The 19306-nt window shown below is 37.8% G+C and overlaps 1 protein-coding gene across 1 annotated transcript; it reads left to right on the plus strand.

Moving 5' to 3' along the window:
• Positions 1–8391: 8391 nt before the first annotated feature.
• LOC105936757 (vitelline membrane outer layer protein 1 homolog) lies at positions 8392–15709 on the plus strand. The gene is made up of 4 exons (XM_012877733.3): positions 8392–8679; positions 10050–10162; positions 11912–12218; positions 15466–15709. Exons 1-4 carry the CDS (start codon positions 8473–8475, stop codon positions 15466–15468), a joined length of 630 nt encoding a protein of 209 aa, XP_012733187.2. The 5' UTR covers positions 8392–8472; the 3' UTR covers positions 15469–15709.
• Positions 15710–19306: the final 3597 nt, after the last annotated feature.

Raw genomic sequence — 19306 nt, forward strand, 5'->3', positions numbered from 1 at the left:
TCAAATTCTGTTGAAAGATTTGCACTCTCTTCAGCTATGCCATGCAACAGCATATAGTCAAACTCATTTTCTTCACATTGACTTTTGTTAGTGTTTACTCTGTATGGACGATTAACTATTTAGTTCTATGGTAGCAGATTAACCAACGTCAATGTTGCAAAGTGGGAAAAAAAAACAAAGTGTGGGATGGCACATCATAGAACAAACCACTGTGAATAAGATGCACAAAACAGCGATCAGGTTGTTTTTTAAGCGGCATGTCAGTATGGCCTCTAATGGATTGTGTTTCTTTGTTCAGCTCCTAAGAAAAGCAGACGTCGGGAAACAGGAGGTGACGCTGGCTTAGAAGAGGACAAAAACATAGCTATCTTAACTCTACCAACAGTGTTTCGAGATGACAGAACGGTGATGCAGAGCCAAGCAAGAGTCTTTACCTGCCGCATGTCTCAGCATAACTGTGTGGTATGGGAGCTGCACAGTGCAGGAAAGGAAGGAATTGTGGGATGCCGTCTACAGGATTTGGACTCAGTTTATGCTGCATCGAGTCCAGAGAAGGGCCAGACGCATTGCCATTGACCCCACCTACCCGGGAAATGCACTGTTTGCTCCTCTTCCATCAGGTAAACGTTTCAGAAACATCAAATCCAGAACTAACAGACTTATGGCCCCCTGCTGAGGAGATTGCGTCTGTTAGACGTTACAATAACACTACTGGGAATGCATATTTGCACTCTCTAACTTATCAGGAATTTTTCATTGCACAGTTCTGTATATGAAGGTTTAACTTTACTGCACAGAGTTTACTGCAGGCATGAATGTATCATCAAGGAATCTTTGCGTGATTAATTCATATTAATTCATAACAGCAATTCATATTGTTAAAAAAGGACTCTTAGCAGACCCTAAAGTGTCTTTTGCATGCTTGGGCTTCTCAGAAAGAGTGTGTGTGTGTAGCTAACTGACTGACTTCATCTCTCTCTCTCTCTCTCTCTCTCTCTCTCTCTATATATATATATATATATATATATATATATATATATATATATATATATATATATATATATATATAATGTCTATGTCTGTTGTGTCTACCTGTATATATTGTTTGTGTGCATCTTGTCTGTCTAAAACAAATGTCACCATGGTAACACACGGTGGCAATAAAAGATTCTTAATTTCTGGTGTCTGCATTGGACTTTTGATTTTTAAAAGACAAATTTAAGGGACTAAAAACTAAAAATTATGTCTATCAAAGACATATGTTAATTTGTTTATTCAGTATTAAAGTCACTGTTAATGCCTTTAATTTTTTTTAAAAACTTAATATAATTAAAAACTGAATTGATGCTCTGCTTTGAGTCTCAAAGTCCCAAAAGAATGCACATATAATCAATGCATTCTCATCCCTTATCAGAGTGAATTCCTCAAGGTTCTGAACTTAGTCTACTACTCTTTATTTAAGCTTGCTGTGAACATTAACAGGAAAAAGTCGCTCCCAGAATTTCAAACACCTGAATGAGAGGCTGAGCCTTAGAACCCTAGATAAAAAACAAAGCCTGAAGAACTGACACTCTCTGTGCCTTAGAAATTATTTATCCATTTGAAAAAGCTTGCATTTAACTACAACATGTTGTACTGAAAAACTATCAGCCCCAAGCTCAGCTTAATTAATTACTGAAAAGGTGAACTGTTCTCTTCCGTTTTAAAACTTGATGCCATAAATTGTTTAACGATACATTAGCAAATTCAAAGTTTTTGTGATGCAATCGATATATAAACCAAATAATTGTGAATCTCATTGTGGGTGCCATGCACCTGAAGCATTTAAAGAATTACATAAAATTGTTGGGTGTGTTTATATAAACTGTACTTATCTGTCCGATCACACGCACGTTTGCAGAGGAACAATCAGACATCAAACAATCTGGCAGTCGTCACCTGATCTGCACTAACATTTGTCATGCCGGCTTATGTTTTATTACCAATAGAAAATCACAATGCCCTACTTTTCCTCTCTTGGATTTATTTGTTCTGAATCTAATTATTTTCACAATGATGGATGAGATAGAAGGTTTATTCTATTCCAGGAGAGGCTGGAGATTGAGGAGTAAATGGGACTTCTCAAACCTTATGCCAAACACTGTGGAGGTTTTATTTAAGCCGCATTTTCTGAGAATATACTGATCTTTTGATTTCTAGGGTCTGATTGGGAAGTTCATTTTAATAACTACAATTCATCATAAAAATTACAAGGGGAATTATTGTCAGAATAAAGGAATGAAATGGTCCATTCTAAATCCTTGCTGTTACGTCAAAGAATGTGTGACACTTTAACTGTGCTTTACTGGTAAATCTTAACAGCTTAACTGATCCCACAATTCAGTTCAACTTACAAAACGCAATTCAACAAATTCAGTCGAGGCTGTCTGCATTTTGCAAGCATTATTCCAGTCATGTTTTTCAAACACTAACAAAAAAAAAAAATCTGTGCTTTGCTTTGAAGCTACAACAACAGCCTGATTATATTTCTATTTTATTTATTTTTGAATTTTAGGGGGAAGATTCAACCATGTTTAGAACGATGAGTAAACGCTGCATTCACTTCATCTTTATGTTGCGAGGTTCAGGGTTTTTGCTGCTGACCAAATTACACAAATACCTGGAAAAGGGGCTTAGATTGAAATCACTCTAAAGGTTTATGAGAAAAATAATTTCTTGCCTGTCCTCAGCTAATGGTTGGAAATAGCAGTAGGACTTCAAAGTGGGTGCATGGAAGAACTATGTGGTGTGGGTGCAATTGAGTCTTTTAGTTATTTTGTCCTGATTTCACTCACAAAAAAAAGTTAATTTGCGTTAGTATTTTGCAATCGTTTTTTTTTCTTCTTTTTTTTCAAAGCAGCCAGATTATCTTGCAACATTTTATTCAGCAAATAGAACTCAGCTTTAAGAAAACATCCACGGCAGATGAATACTGCCTGAGAGTATCGTGTCTGTCAGAACCTGGCAGGATATCTAGCAATCTTGACAGGGCATCTGAGACCTGCGTTATTCTGCGGTTGATCTTCATCTGAATGACAAATTTCCATCTATTGGCTTCTTGAAAAATCCTCTTATAGATGCTAAAATCATATTTGCTGTCTGGCAAGAGATGATATATTTGGTATTTGGAAACATTCATCTAAAGAAATGTGAACAAATTTATTTATGTGGCAGCTGGGACACAAAGTCCTAATAGATCCCATTTAAGACCGGTCCCTCCGGCACTTTCACTGTTGTACAGTACACAAAGGTAATAGGAGATGATCCCTTGAGTTTTGGTTAAATTTTAATGCCCGAAGGTGAAACGAAATTAAAAAAGAAATATTACCAGGGATTTGACCAAAAAGGAGTGAAAAATGGCCAAAGCCAAAACAAAAAACCCCGATAGATCCTGGAGAGCAATTTGTCAAGGCAACTCGATAAGACTGCTCGAAGCTTGGCTGCTGGGAGGATGAGAAAATTTAAAACGTGTACGCTTACAATGGCCTGGAAAATATTCATCCCCCTTGGCATCTTCCGTATTTTGTTTCCGCACAACCTGGAAACAAAATGCAGAACATGCATACGACTTTGTAGATGACAATTTTTTTTATTGTAAGGCGAACAACAAAAAGGAAAAAAAAAAAAAACTGAAATCCTCAGAGTGCATAACTGTTCCATACCCCCACAGTTTCTCTGTGGAGATGGTGTTCTTATGCCGGTGGGACGTGTTGGGTTTGCACCAGACATAGCGTTTTCTTTGGTGTCAATTTGAGTCGCATTTATCGGGAGCACCTTCTTTCATACATTTAGGGAGTCACGCCTATACATTTTGGGAAACTAAAAATGTGCCGTCTTATTTTTAACACCAAGTTATGGCTTTTTTCTGGTCACTCTTCCATAAAGTGGAGTGTACGGCTCATCGTGGTCCTATGGACAGATCCTCCAGTGTTTGCTGTGGAGCTTCTGGGTACATTTGGTCTCTGGACTGCCTCTCTGATTAATCCCCTCCTTACCTGGACTGTGAGATCTGGTGGGCAGCCCTCTCTTGGCATTTTTGTTGTGGTACCATTTGCTTTCCTGTTGATGATGGATTTGATAGTGCCCCACAGGATCACCAATGATTCTGATATTTTTTTATAGCCCTACCCTTACTTGTACTCTTCAACTAACTTGCTTGGAGAGCCCCTTGGTCTTCATGGTGCGGTGCCTCTTGCTTAGTGGTGCTGCAGCCTCTGGGGCCTTTCAGAAAAAGTGTGTTTAAACTGACAGATCGTGTGACACTCAGATGGCGCACAGTTCAACTTCATTTCACTAATTATATAACTTAAAGATTGCAGCAGAACAGTTTAGGGGCTTCATAACAAAGAGAGCAGACATATGCACATGCCAATTTTAATTTTTTTGTTGTTGTATTTTTGCTTTAATTCTTGTTTTAAAAACTATTTATATGTTTTCTCGTGTCACTTCACAAACTTAAGCTATGTGCAAATCAGTTGCATTAAATAGGAGTAAACATTCAAATTACAGGCTGGAATGTAAGAAAATAGGGAGAAGGCAAAGGTGGGTCAATACTTTTGTGAGGTGCTTTACTTAAATAATTAGCTAACACTTGTCAGAGTCAAGGCTGTTCTTTGCAATACAACTGTAATGTGTACAGTAATAATTGGATTGATACATTTCCAATTATATTGTGCAGTCCGTTTTAGGAACAACCCAGAAAACAACAAAGTTAAGGCTTCCATTAACTGGAAACTAGAAGAATGACAGACAGGAAAAGAAGAATGAAAGAAAATGATGCTTTCAACCTGGAAGGAGATTAAAAATTTTTGGGGGTAAAAGCCTGCTGGAGATGTCAAAAGGAGGTTTTCAAACCTAAAGACAATGGAACAACTGTCATGTAAGGTTGCGGCAGCATAATACTTTGGTACTGTTTCATTACTTGAGGTATTGTTTGTCAAAGTGTTTATATTTATTTGTGTATAATTCTGACGGTTGATTTGAGAAAATACACCATAAATCTCATTTAAACTTATCTTGCATTTAAAAAGTGCATAAAATGGCTTTGGTGCTAAAATGATTAAAAAGAGAATAAGAGAATAAAGCTGCTCGCTCAAAATGAGCAATGTGGTTTTGTGGTAAGGGACACCAAGATCTTTAAAGGGAAAGAAGAAGTTCCCAGAACGCCTCCTGACAAATGTGGTATCTTCCAAAAAGTCTTGGAAGGGATTTACAGAAAACCAAAATAGTCGCTCGGGAGCAGAGCGAGGGCTACATGAGTTTGAAAATGTCTTTTACAGATCAGAAGATAATGATAATGGTATGAATTAAAAACAAAGGGTTGCATTTGGTCACTACTGAAGTGGGGTGCCTTGTTTGTGCTGGAGTATGTGGACAGATTATTTTCTCAGAGACAAAAACAATGAGCGTTAAGGCAGAGTTAAGATTTCAGCAGTTCTCCTCTTGAACTTCCATCTTCTAATCTCTCCAGTTCCACCTCATTGGCTTCATTTTCCCCCATTAAAATAAAAACTGTGTTTCTTCCCCCCCCCCCCCCCCCCCCCCCTCAGATGATTAAGTGCTCAAACAAACACTGTTTAACTCACAAGCTTCTTCTCCGTTCTTGACTTAAAAGCAGCAGGACATTCAGCTAATGTGTTGCTCAGATAATTTTTTTTTACACCTCAGTGCCTCCAAATGTCAGGAGAGCGTTGTTCCAGCATTTGTCTTTGGGAAGTGAAGGCGGCGTGGAGGAGACAGTGTGACGAGGTCAGTGCAGAGGTTTCAGTTGTTGCAGAAAGAAGCTCTGGTGACTCAGATCAACATTTACGCACAAGATGTAATCGGAAACTGGCAGGAAAACCTCTCCTCTCTCGTTTCTCAGCTAAAGTGTCTTTCAAGTGCCTTTTAAGTAATTCATTAATGAAAAACACATTTTAAAGCTCTAATTTGATTACATTTAGAATTTAATGTGATAGATGAATACATTTATCAGTAATTATTCAGCTGTGATATATATTGTGAATAAATTCAAATCATTGATTAATTTGATCTTTATGTAATTCTTGTATAACATGGAGTGTGAAAAGTGCCGTAAAGTGATACTAACTAGATAAATCAAATATTTATACATACTAAAAAGAAAATGTATTAATTTAAAGACGAAGACATTCAAGAAAATAATCATTGAACTCACATTTAGTTGTGTGTCACTAATTTATGAAATATACTTTAGGTAAAAATATGTTAAAATTTGTTTGATTATTGCTACATTGACAGTCCCCACCGTGATGTCTGCTATGACCTACAGGTAAAATAAACTGGTTTGTGAGAGAGTGACAAGCTGACATTTTTACAGCCAAATGTACTCCAAGGAGACGCAGCCCCCGCTTTATCATTTCTGTCAACAAAGTTTTAGATAACATAATCGTATGAAAGCTTCCAGTTTTTGTTGGATCATGACTTGTTTTTCACACGTGGAGCACTCTGGAAATTTAAAAAAAAAGCTATGTCAACGTGATGACATAAAGTCATGGGGATTATTTTAGTTTTTTTTTTATATGAAAATAATTAATCTCAAATACTTCTCACATCTTCAAAAGGCTATTAGGTTGTGTGTGTTAGATATAGCAAACGCTCCTCAATATAGCTGGGCCGATTATTCACTTTGGAGATGCCTTTATTCTCTGTGATTTACATGAAAGATCAATCCTGAAGTGACAGCACCCACAGAAAATGCTGCAGGGTCAGAATAATGGCTGCAGCCAGGGGAACAATTTAAATTTCAACTTTCACAGAAACCGACTAAAGTTACATTTGAATCAAATTAACTGTATTGGTTGTATTATGAATTGTAGTGTTGTACATGAATAAAACCTTGAGTTTTTTTATGTTATGTGCTCTAAGATGAATTTTGATGTGAACGTTGTGCTCTATTAATAAATAGAACAAGAGTTCTGAACGTGTTTCGCTTTCAAAACAGGTGGAACATTTATGGTGTTCTTCAAGGATCTGTTTTTAAACCCTTATTGTTTTCAAGTCACAAATGTGATCAACCAAAGACTAACATATTTCTTTAGTTTATTGCCTAGGTAAGCTATATAATAAATATCGTCTGGGATGTAAATTTAGTTTTACTAATAGTGGAAAACAAAACTTGAGCAAAATCCCGGCAGATAAACCACTTTTTTTTTCTGGAAAAATGCAACAAGTTTTAATTATAATTAGACTTTGTGTGTATAAATCGTTTATGTGTGCTTATTTTATTTGTAAACGTTGATGCTCTAGATCATTATGCAAAATATTCAGATATAATTTCCTTGCATTTATTTTTGTACAATCAGACAATTTCCTTTGCAAATAGCCTAATAGAAACAGAGGAAGCTGTGACACTCTATCTAAATGCAGACCATCAAATTTATTAAGACAATGGTTGGTACAAAACAGCCAGGTTTTCTTAAAATCCCTGTTGTCTTGTAATATCAGTGATTACACTAAAGGAAAGTGTGCATGCACCATCACTTTTCATCAAAATCTAGAGTCTTCTGGGTTATTAAGAAATACACAAGGTGAGAGGTTGAGTTTCCAGCGGGCTAAGAAGGAGCAGTACAATCTCGTCCTGAGGACTGTGCTCCAGAATCAGTTTGCCAGCGGTGCAGACTGTGTTCATCAGCAGCAGCAGGTCGGTGTGAGAGCATCTGCACATACAGGTTTGGACAAGGTGCAGCCAGGAGGCCAATTCTGTCCAAGAATAACATCAAAGGGAGACTTAGATTTTGCAAAAAGTACAAGGATGGATGCATTAAGGACTAAGATATCCTCTTTTGCATCCTCCCATTTGTGTGGGGCATTTGAAAAATCATCCTTTCAGAGAAGAAAAGAAGAAAATTAGTTCTGTTTTGCCAAACATGAAGCATTCTGACCAAATTCAAATGTTGGCTTTCTTATCATTCAAGGGAGTGGCTTTTCTTCCAATTCTGCACCAGGAACACTTCAGTAAAGATACAGTATAATCTTCCATGGCTTCAGGAACAATGTGGTAATTAATTGTGGATTTCCAGCCTGACACAGCACTGTAGCGTTGCCTGTTTTACATAATTTTACCCATAATATAATCTGTAACATTTCAGCCTTTGCATTTCCAGTTTTAAAGTTAACACAAAGTGTGTTGTTGCAGCCTGCAGGTTAAGGTGCCCTGTGGCCTTTTTTTTTGGTGATAACTTCCACTGCTGAGCTGCAAAATATCACTGAAGGCTGAATAGCAGAGACCCTGTGTTGTTTCTTTCTCCACCACCAGCTGTTTATTCCCACGCCGTTCCGTAATGCGACTCTGTAAATGATTCATGCTGATACCAGAAACAACGGGGAACCTTTAAGAGCTTTGAGTCGGGAACCTTTAGCTCTTACTTGTTGTTTAGCCTTTAGAGTGAAAACACTGACTATTCCGCTTTCGGCATGGCGAGTCTGCGCAGCATCTTGGTCCTGCTTGCTGTGGCCTCCAGCGGGTTTTGTGAGAAGGTTTTTCTGCAGCGAGCCGGCACAAAGTTTAACAGCAGAGAGTACAGATCTGTGCTGACTGTGAGCAACGGAGAGCAGTTTGGAGACTGGACCTGGCCAGAGATGTGTCCTGACAACTTCTTTGCTGTTGGATTCAGTGTCAGGGTAAAGGAACAAAATTCACTATCCAAACATTTTATTTTTAATGGAAATGGCAGAAAAAACCCCGTAAAAGTCCAGGTTTCAGTTAAATACTAATATTGTAAATCCATCACCTTGATCATTAAAAAACTATATGTAAAACAGATATTTCCTCTCCCGAATGAAGTCAATGACCTTCATGCAGCTTGAAGCGTCCAGCATATTAGCATATTAAAATGTCCTCAAACACTGGCTTTAGTACGGTTTAGAAGAACTTTGGTGAGGTTTTTGCTTATTATGAAATTTTAAAAGCATTCAGTTGTCTACCTTAAACATTTCAGTTTTACATACACATTGAATCTTTTCTTATAATTTTAACTTTCTATTAATCATAGATATTTTACAGCAACCTAATGCAATGCATAAATTAAGTTTATATTTAGCATTTCTCGCAGTTTTAAAATGAAACTCAATTCCTTAAGGTGTCAAAAGTGAGAACCTCTCTCAATTTTAATCAGGCTGTTTTTTGTATCAGCCTTTTGCTCAAACCAACCTCCAGGCTCAAAGATGCATACATAAATAGTACCATACACATGTTGTGCTTTTGCTCAATATGTTAACAAAAATCAATAAAATCCACCTTCTACTGCATTAGCATAATCTCACTAAAACCTTGAAACAGAGCCCATCTTTAAATGTGAGAACATTTAATTGGTGAAAAAAAAACTTCAGTACTTATTTTTACAGTTAGTACTAATGTACCATCACAAATATAAATGGATAATAATTGCTGGGAAACACAATTGAAATGTTAGATAGAATGGTATGGAAGAAATATAGTCTCATTAGAATCACCTTATTTTACATTGAATTTAGAACACTGAATTTTTTTAGGCATTGATTTCATAACACGGATTTTTTATCCTGTAAAACCATGTATGTGATTTTTTTTTTAACTTAAATGTCATTTGCAAAAAACTTCACCTGAAAAAAGTCACCTGCAAAATCTGCTGAACCCAACTGGTGTTTCACATGATCAAATTAGTGTAAATTCATTGGCTAGACGCCACTAGACTCGATCTAGTGCAGATTGCTTTGGCTTGAGTTCACCAGAAGGTCAACACATTTGCAGGCAAATTGAATCAAATTGAATCTGTTGAAACATTGCAGATCTTTTTTTTTTTGCGGGTGATATTTTTGCAGGTGAATTTTAAGTTAAAAAAAATGCATACCTAATTTCACAGGATAAGAATTCAGTGTTATGAATTCAATGTCTAAAAACGCAGTGTTCTAAATTTAATGTAAAGAAAAAAGGCAGATTCTAATGACACAGTGCTGCAGCAGAGCAGAGATAAACTGATCCTCTGCCTGGGAACTGGTTCCTGTTTCCTCAGGTGGAGAGCAATCAGTACGGGGATGATGACACCGCCCTTAATGGGATCCGCCTCATCTGCTCCCAAGACGAGAGCCGGAACTACCTGTACTACGTCGAGTCGCACACTGGACAGTAAGCAGTTCAACTGAACGCCACTCAATTTGCTTCATCTTCCTCTTTTCAGCAATACGGGGGTGCAAAAAGCAAAGAGACGTAGCAATAAAAAAATATTTTTAAGACAATTCATGTTGAATTAGAGAATGAGGACTATTATTCGGGTCTCATGAAGGAATACTAAGAAAGTTAATACATTTTAAACATATTTCAAAAGCAGTATAATTTCATAAAAAAATTTAAGAAATTTATCAAAGCAACACACTGGGAGAGAAGGAATATAAACACTACATCATAATCCCACTTATAAAGAAGTGAACAGTGTGTATTTAATACACACTGTTCACTTTGCATTGTCTTTGTACTGAATTGTGCTATATAAATAAATTTGCCTTGCCTTGCCTTGCCTAATAGTTTTATTACAAAATTCAGAATAGAAATGTTACATAACAATATGACTGATTTTCATGTCATTTAATTAAATAAGTATTTGACCCAACAGCAAACCGTAACCTTCAGTTGTTGTTCATCAGGTTTGCACATAACACTGTGAATCCTTTAAGTTTCTTTGCAAATATGCAAAGCGTTGACTGTTTTCTGGTTGGTTGAGAGATAGAAGATTCAATAAGCAGGCGATGTTTGAAAAAATTATTTAAAAATTTCCTAGGTAAGGTCAATGATCCAGAGTGGCAAACAATTAGCAGATCCCTTTAGTTAAATTTGATCCCAACTTTTAACTAAAATAAAAAGGCAGTTTATGTCTTCAGTTGTTAAATCTTAATCCATTGTAAAACATTAAATCAAATATGTTAACATTCACAAATATCTAAAATTTCTACAAAAGTCATCTGATAACTATCAAGACCAAATAGCCTACTTATTTTTCAGTATACAAGATTTGCCAAAAGGTTTTCTAATAATTAGATTTTCAGATATCTTTCCATATACAGATTTATTTCCTTATAAAATGATTATATATTACCAAAGTCATGAGTCCGCATTTTATTTAAAGTGTGTTTGCCTGATATAAATACAGTGTCTTGCAAAATGATTCATCCCTCTTAGATGTTTTTACATTTTTGTCATTTTAAAAGCATAAACAATTCAATCGGCATATTTTCTTATAGACCTACAGAAAGTAGGCTACTTAATTGTAATGTGAAAGGGAAATGATAAAAGCCCCAAATGAAACAAAAGCCTGGCCTACTCACCCAAGGACAGAAAAATAATAATAGTAATAATAATAATAAAAAAAGCAATAGGAGATGGTGGTGTAAGCAAAAAATAAATACCAATGAAATAAATAAACAAAAAAAAAAGGGATTCCTAAACAAATATAAACATACATGAGCTATGACGCAATTTTACACTTATGCTTAAGAAATGTTGCTTTCAGTTGGTACCAAGTGTTGGTAAGCTGCAACACTTGGTACCAACTGATGGTGCATTAAAGGTAAGCAGAAACCCAACTCAGCTACGATCTGGATGTGCAAAACCATGATTAAAAGGGACAAAAAAACAAACAATATGTGACCCACTAAATGGAAAAGGTGTTTGACTGACTCATGTCTTTAATGAATGTTGGATTGATTTACCGAGTATGTAGAGACTGTTAGAAGAATAAACTTTACTTATAAAGAGGGGTAGGAGACTAGCTGTTGATCTTCATGTTCAGGGTGTTATAAGAAGAAGTGCTGATTTCTTAAAATTTATCTCGACTTCCTTTTCTAATTCTGTGCTCCCGCATTTGAAAACGTTCCGTCCCAGCTTTGGTGACTGGTCCCATCCTCAGTACTGCCCGAGCGGGGTGCTGACATCCTTCCAGATTCGCGTGGAGGAACATCAGGGTATATTTGGGGACGACACGGCCGTCAACAACATCAAGTTCCGCTGCAGCAGCAACCCAATGATGGAGGCGCCCGGCATGCACTGGGGTGAGTACGGCTACTGGAGTGAAGACTGCACCAATGGAGGGATCTGCGGCATAGAGACCAAGATGGAGGATTACCAGTGGGCCCTGGACGACTCCTCTCTCAACGACGTTCGGTTCTTCTGCTGTAACAAACCTCAGCAGGTGGGTTAAAAGGTTTCTGACCCAAAGTGCTGAAACATTTGACTCAAGAGAAGATTTTAAAATAGCCAGTTTTTATAGGGCTCCCATTTTTTCCTATAATGCCAAGTTTCCAGTTTGAGAACCCCCGCATGTTTTTGAGAACTTGTTCCCTTATCACCTTGAGGTATTAAAAATCCAGTAGTTCCTCTTTACCCAAAAATCCAATCTTAGTTTACAATCAGTTTATTTACCCAATTTTTCCTACCACAAATGATTTTTCAAATGCCAACAAGAGCTGAACAGGTGAGCAAATTTTAGGATACCAAATCCAAAGCCGAATTAATTAGCTGTTCCACAACTCACAGACCTTTGAGTAGCCGCTATATTAATAATTCATTGCAAGGTATTAGAAATAGTTTTGAAAATAAATTAAAAAAAGCAGTGGTGTATGTATGCAAACTCACAGATATCTTCTGTGTTTGTCTTTTTGTTACACTCAGATGTTTCAGATCATCAAACAAATTTTTATATTGAATGTAACCTGACTAAATACAAAATTCCATTTATTAGGACTAATCAGAATTTTCATTCTTTTACTCATGATTGTTAAATTATGAATCAACTGTAATAGATCCCATTTAGGAAAAGTTTGCTTCCTTTTTGTCTAGCTACAGCCAAGCGTTTCCACAGCCAGATCTGTAGTATTAAGGGAAATTATGACTTGAACCTTTCTGATAATATGAATAAGGCTAAAAGATCTCAAAAACAACACATCATACTTAGATCTAAAGAAATTCCATACATCTTTCACTTTGGAAAGGCTCATATTTGTAAGGCTTGGGGACTAGTGAACCACGGTAAGAACCCATATCAACAAAAACAGAAAACATGGAACTTTGCCAGAAGTGCAGCAGTGGTGGGTTGTCAAGTATTGACAAAATAAACATAAATTCTGAGATAAAAACTAATTCTCATCGCTGTTCTCTTATAAAAGTTTGACTTTTGATTTTTCAGCATTCCATTTTTGGTTAATTCAAAGTTCCTTTCTTGTTTAAGTCTAAATTCATATTTATTTAATGGATAGTTATGCCGGCCAGATGAGTGTGTATGCAGGGTTTTAACTTTTGGCTTCCATGTGACTTTGTACTGGTTTCTAATTGGTTACCTAAAGATTCTCCTGTAGGTGCAGCTCTCTGGGCCAGTTTGTCATCCAATCAGATCAATTCATCATACCTTTCGATCACTGTCACACCCCTGGCAGTTTAGACGCACATACATGCATTTAAACAAATGACAGCAAGCAGCAGAGTCAGAATACAACAACAACACAGAAGAGAACAGCGATAACGAAAAGAAGTTTGGGCAATCATTTACAAAATAACGATTTCACAAGAATTTCACAGAAGGAAAAAAAAAACGAATGAAGGAATTCAGAGCAGAACGACCAAACTTGAAAACCCAGCAGTGGGCAAGTAAGAATGGATTTATCAACCTCTAGTGCGCCCCCCTACCGAATCTTTGGTCACCAGCCGACACTGGTGGCTGGTCCACCAGAGTTACATTGAACTCATATAGGAGTTTAAAAAATAATCCAGAGCAACATCAAAAGCAGTGCAAGGCTCCTCTGCCTCATAGGTCAGAAACGGTGACGATCAGACAGGTTAAAATCACTATTGGCCTGAAAGAATTGATAGCTCCGTCTGAAATTAGCAGGAAAAAAATCGTGAGGCAGACTGACAAGATAAAAGTTGAAACCTGGGTCATGGTGTGTGTCCTGTGGCCCCTGGTGAAAAACTAATACAGCATTTCAGAAAAAGAACATCGTACCTAGAGACAAACATGATGGTGGTAGTTTGGTGGTCTGGAGCTGATTTGCTGCTCCAGATCCTTTTATACTTTTAAAGGTTCTGTGTCATGTTTTTTAAGCCTTCCGAAGTCAACCATAAGCATATATATGATGAAATATTGGCTTTGGCACTACAGGGTATTCATATTAGTTGTTTTCTGGAGCTGTTTTTCCAATCTGGAAGAAAGATGCTTGCCTTCACTGCGACGCCGCTTCTCCCCGCCCTAAAGTGCTGCAACATGGTATCAAAAAAGAGTAGTTTCTGTTGCTGTGCAGATTAGGTGCTAAAAGAGCTAAAAGATTTAACTCCAACTAGTGCAATGAGTTGATTCTCATTTCTTAAAGGAGCAAAAAGCGATATTTCACCACCAGGCGGTGCTTGTGCACTGTCTGTAGAACAAAACAAAACCCAGGCCCTCCTTTCCTTCTTACGCGCTGCCTCCTATGTGCATATCTGTAAAGGACAAAAAACACAGCAAAGCAGCATCACTTTTGGAGGAGCGTTTCTAGTGAAGAAGTAAGTAACTTCTAACTTTATAACGCTGTTAGCAAGAGAATGTTTTGATCTGCTGGGGTGCTCTCCGCCATCTTGCTCCAATGCTGCACTGCTTTGACGGTGGTATTTTAGGGCAGGGAGGTGCTAAGCCCTGAGTGGCAGCTGTTCACGTGCACGTACGCGCACGTACGCACACGTACGCGCACGTACGCACACGGACGCACACGGTCCAGTCCGGCCCGGCCTGGCTATGTACACAGAAGACTGGAGAACAACACAGAGAGACGTGGTGTGAAGTCATACCATAGTCCATCTGAAATATTACCTTTTTTAGTTCTTTCTATCTAAAATAATAAAATTTTGCTTATTGCTCCTTTGAAGCACACTACCTCAAAATGGCTTGAAAATGCAGGTTTTTGGGGAGACCTTGTCAAAGTCTGGACTTAAATCCAATTCGGATGCTGCAACATGACTTTATTATTAGTTTTGAAAACCTTTGAATATTCCTGAATTTAAACAGCCCTTCAAAAAGGAGTAGGCCAGTATTTTTCTACCTCGATAGTCAGTTACGGCAGCTACTTGTTAACAGTTGTTACTCAGGTTATCTTTGTCTGATGACAAAATTTGTTTGGTGATCTGAAACATTTAAGTTTGACAAAGACACAAAACCAGAGGAAAATTGATAATTTCCACAGCCCTGTGTGGGCAGAGATTAGAGAAAGGAGGGCATCTACCATGTGCCTCAACTTTATTCCCCAGAACTAATTTAGCTCTGCTCAGCGTCATGTCCAGAAAATAAATGAGGTACAGAGTAGACTAAAATATATTGGATCTAAATTATGTTGGCAAACCTAATGTTTAAATTCAAACCACCTTAGCTGTTTGCTTGTCATATTAATGAACGTTTCCGTTGTTCTTTTTTACAGTGATCAACCAAGTCCAGAACCTCAGTCACACCTTCAACCCAAAGATCAAGTTTAATAAAACAAACGTAGCCTCTGGCTTTTTGTGTAATGCTTTTCCAAACATGTGTTGTGCAGTGTGGCACAAAAGTTCAGTGATATCCCAGTCTGACCTATTTCACCGATCTTAATGATCATAAAAGGTGGTGACTTTACCTTCCTGGACAATACATTAAACTTATAAGCTCTTCTTCAGGGCAAGCCCTAATCAGTGTGAGAGTATTATCACTTACTGTCCGGTGAACCAATGAGCTCTCGGCAAAGTCAGGGGAAGCAATAGGTGCTGATGAAAGCGTTTCGCTGAGCTCCTGCTGCTGCTGAGGTAATTACCAAATGACAAGAGAGTTGATGTTAATTAATTTACAGTTTAAGGCCTGACAAAGGTTGATAAGACACCGACTGGAAAACACAGAGGTAATGGTGCTAATTAATCTGTGAGGAGTTAATCGGCTAACAGAGTGTGCGTAAGGTCGGAGGGGGCGAGGGACTTGAGGATGTTATCTAACAATGAGGTAATGGTTTTTCAAAGATCTTGCAAGTCAGGGCAAAAGTGATTCCAGTATTTGATGTAGAGTTGCAGTGACCCTTGGCTGTGATGATGAGTGCTGCGATGCTGACCATATATTAAACTTCCGAACTCGCGGGGCCACAGATGGAGGCTTAAGTGCACTTGTTGGCCCCCTTGGAAGAACGAAGATGCTAATGTCAGCTGGATAAAAGCTTTGTGAAGGGTAAAAATGAGCCGCATCCTATCTGCTGTTTACTTCTGGCTAAAGGGAGGTAAGAGTCCAGTAAGTATCATTAATTCCTGATCAATACATGCTTGAAGTCCAGACAAGTTCTTTTCAGTCCTGTTGTACTAGATGATGATAGATGGTACGATACGTTAAAAAGAGGCTGGACAAATTGAACTGAACTGAAATAATTTGTAATTATAAGCCAGCAACTCTTATCATTTGCCTCATTTGATTTGTTCAAACATTTGAATAAGAACAACTGTCATTTGCCAAGATGAACGATGCTGAAGATTTAGCTGAATGTTTTCCAGTCCGTCATAAAAATACTCATTCTGTGTCTTCAGGTTGCCATTTTTTTCAGCATATCAGTTCAGTGATTTCCTGAGATGTCCAGTGGCGAAGTTCTCAAATATTTCAAGCTGTCAGAAAAGCCAGATGGGGTTTTATTTATTTAGACATTTCTATATTTTTTTGTCAATAAAGAGTGATTCCAAACTGTATTGTTCAAACATTACTACATAACTGTAGTGTTATTATACAATAATAATAACAATAGTAATAATACTACCTACTGTTCTTATTGCTGTATGTATAGTAGGTTTCAGACGTGCACAAAACCTAAAAACAATCTGATTTTGTTAATGTTTCTTGCTGGTCTGGCCTGCATTACAGTGAAAATGGACTCACAGATCTTGAATTCTTAGACGCTGCGAGGACAAGCAATATGGACGGATGGAGCTTGAGCTTTTTCACATTTTGTCACATTACGACATTAAACTACAATATATTTTATTTGTGTTTTATACACGATAACTACACAAACCAGTGTATAATTGGGACATTGAAGAAAAACAACATTGGGTTCTAGAAAATCTTTTAAAATCCAAAATCTGAAAAGTGTGGCATGCATTTTTATGCTTATCCCTTTGTTAACGGCTCCAAACAAAATTCCGTAACAACTGCCTTCAAAACGGACCTATATGTAAATCAATGGTATGTAAATACAGGTGATCATGGAAAAGCTCCAAGTTTTGCACAATAGTGGATTTGCCTTTAAGATTTTTACCTGTGTTATCAAACTATACAAATTCAATAATAAGGCACAAGGGATTAAAGTTTTTCTTTAAACACCCTTTAAGTAGTAGTAATGCAGTAACGAATGCTGTTACACATATATTTTGGATTCTTTACGTTTTTCTTCTTTTTTTTTTTTTAAGTCTACAGCGGTCACTAGATGGCAGCACTGAACCAATAGCTCACCAGGTAGGGACACGCCTAGCATAAAGTGCACACAGCTGTTTGAAGTGCTCTGACTCAAGGCTGGCTTCATATCAAGCGCAGAGGTGCGAGCTCCGTCTCTCACTGGACCTTACGAATGCTCTGGGTGCAGAAACCTACTGTTTGTTTTGATTGAAACTCTGCGGCTGCCTGAACACTGTAGTCATAAAGAGCCCCCCCCCCCACTCCCCCCATTTTTGACTTGCAAGTAAACTTCATTATTCAAAGCAACCTGCCCTCAGCAAAGCATTGAATAACATTACCTCCGAGTCTCCGGGTGGAACCTCGGAGATGAAAATGCCCCCGGTCATGGGTTTAATATCCCAAACCGCAGGCTCGTGGCGTTTCTGACCATCTTTTAGCAGTCCTCCAGTGGCTCACCGGTCTGCCTAAAGAGCCATTAATGCCTCCTGTAGTGAACAGAATGGATCTGATGTTTGGTGTTTTGGTTGGAGGGAAAGCCGTCTCCTTAATGACCTTTCACTCCCTTGGGCTCACAGCTCGTGGCTTATAGATCTCACCAGCTGTGTTGACTCAACTGTAAATATAATGTGGCTCATAAACACCACAGGGATATTGTGATGTGTGTTTGTGTTTTCACGTGAAATATTGATGCATGGGGGTCAGCACTGGGCCTAAATTGCGTTGTTTTGATCTGAGAGTGGGGGGAAAAAATGGATTATTGTGTTGTTTTGGGAAAATAACTATCAAGTTGATGTATTCCAGGGTTTAAATGGTAATGAAGGTAATAACCAGATGGAGCAAATCCGAAAGAACTATCTTTTTGCTCAGAGAAAATGAAACTTGGGGTTCATAAGTCTTACCTCTCCATTGGACCCTGCTTGCCTTCATTCCTGCTTAGAGAGCTGTGTTTACAACTTATGTCTAAAGTTAATGGTCCCATCTCATGTCTTTGTGCTGTGTTATGGATCACTTTTCATAAAACTGAAGATTTTATGAAGAAAACAAATATGCATTATATGATTCCAACCTGGGAATTACATAAACCCCAGTTGAACTGCGTTTCAGCTGCAAGTCATACAGGCAGCAGGATTTTCTCATTGTGCCCATTGTTTAGCTCAAGGACCAGGATAGCTGTTATTAACAATCCAAGCCAGTACAGCACAAGATGATTTAATGACATACAAACTATGAAAATTGCCAATAAAAGGTCATTATTGGCTGTGTTAGTTTTTTTTTTTTTTTCGTTTTTTTGGGAAAGGCAGTTTGGATGTATAAGACACGTATTCTTACAGAAACTGGAAGTGTGACTTTATCTTAAAGTGTATATAATCATAATGTTTCAAATTTTTCTTTTTTCAGTCGTTATCAAGCTTGTGGGTCACAATTGTGACCAAAATAGAGAAATACGTAAAGTAGGCGAGAAAGGCTCCAGCTTAGATTTGACTTCAATAAGTGAAGACTCACATGATGAACTGTTGTCTGAGAGTAGGAGCTTGGGATCTAACAAACAGGCACCATCTGGAGGGATATAAAAGCCCTCTGTAGGGAGCCTAGTCTGCCCATAATACACCACAGTGTCAAATAGCCACTGATGATAAAGGCTTTAGTGCAAAAAGCTAAAATCCTGGCAGTATTCAAACTGATGTTGTCCTTTTCGGCCCCTCCGACCAACATTGTGTCCTCTGTGTTGCCTTGTTAAGGTAGTCTCTGAAGGATTAGCCATCCTGTGTAGTCAGTAAAATACAACACAAGATTTGTTGAGTATAAAAATATTGTTAAAGGGAATGTATTTGGAAGACAAAGTGCTTAAACCAAAATTTGACGGT

Source organism: Fundulus heteroclitus, chromosome 3 (genome assembly GCF_011125445.2).
Source record: "Fundulus heteroclitus isolate FHET01 chromosome 3, MU-UCD_Fhet_4.1, whole genome shotgun sequence".
Taxonomy (NCBI): domain Eukaryota; kingdom Metazoa; phylum Chordata; class Actinopteri; order Cyprinodontiformes; family Fundulidae; genus Fundulus; species Fundulus heteroclitus.

Excerpts from the sequence above, each read along its gene's own strand:
- LOC105936757 (XM_012877733.3), top strand. The coding sequence starts at position 8,473 with ATGGCGAGTCTGCGCAGCATCTTGGTCCTGCTTGCTGTGGCCTCCAGC. Across the intron at positions 8,680-10,049 it reads CTGTTGGATTCAGTGTCAGG|GTGGAGAGCAATCAGTACGG; the intron begins GTAAAGGAACAA and ends CTGTTTCCTCAG. Across the intron at positions 10,163-11,911 it reads GTCGAGTCGCACACTGGACA|CTTTGGTGACTGGTCCCATC; the intron begins GTAAGCAGTTCA and ends GTTCCGTCCCAG.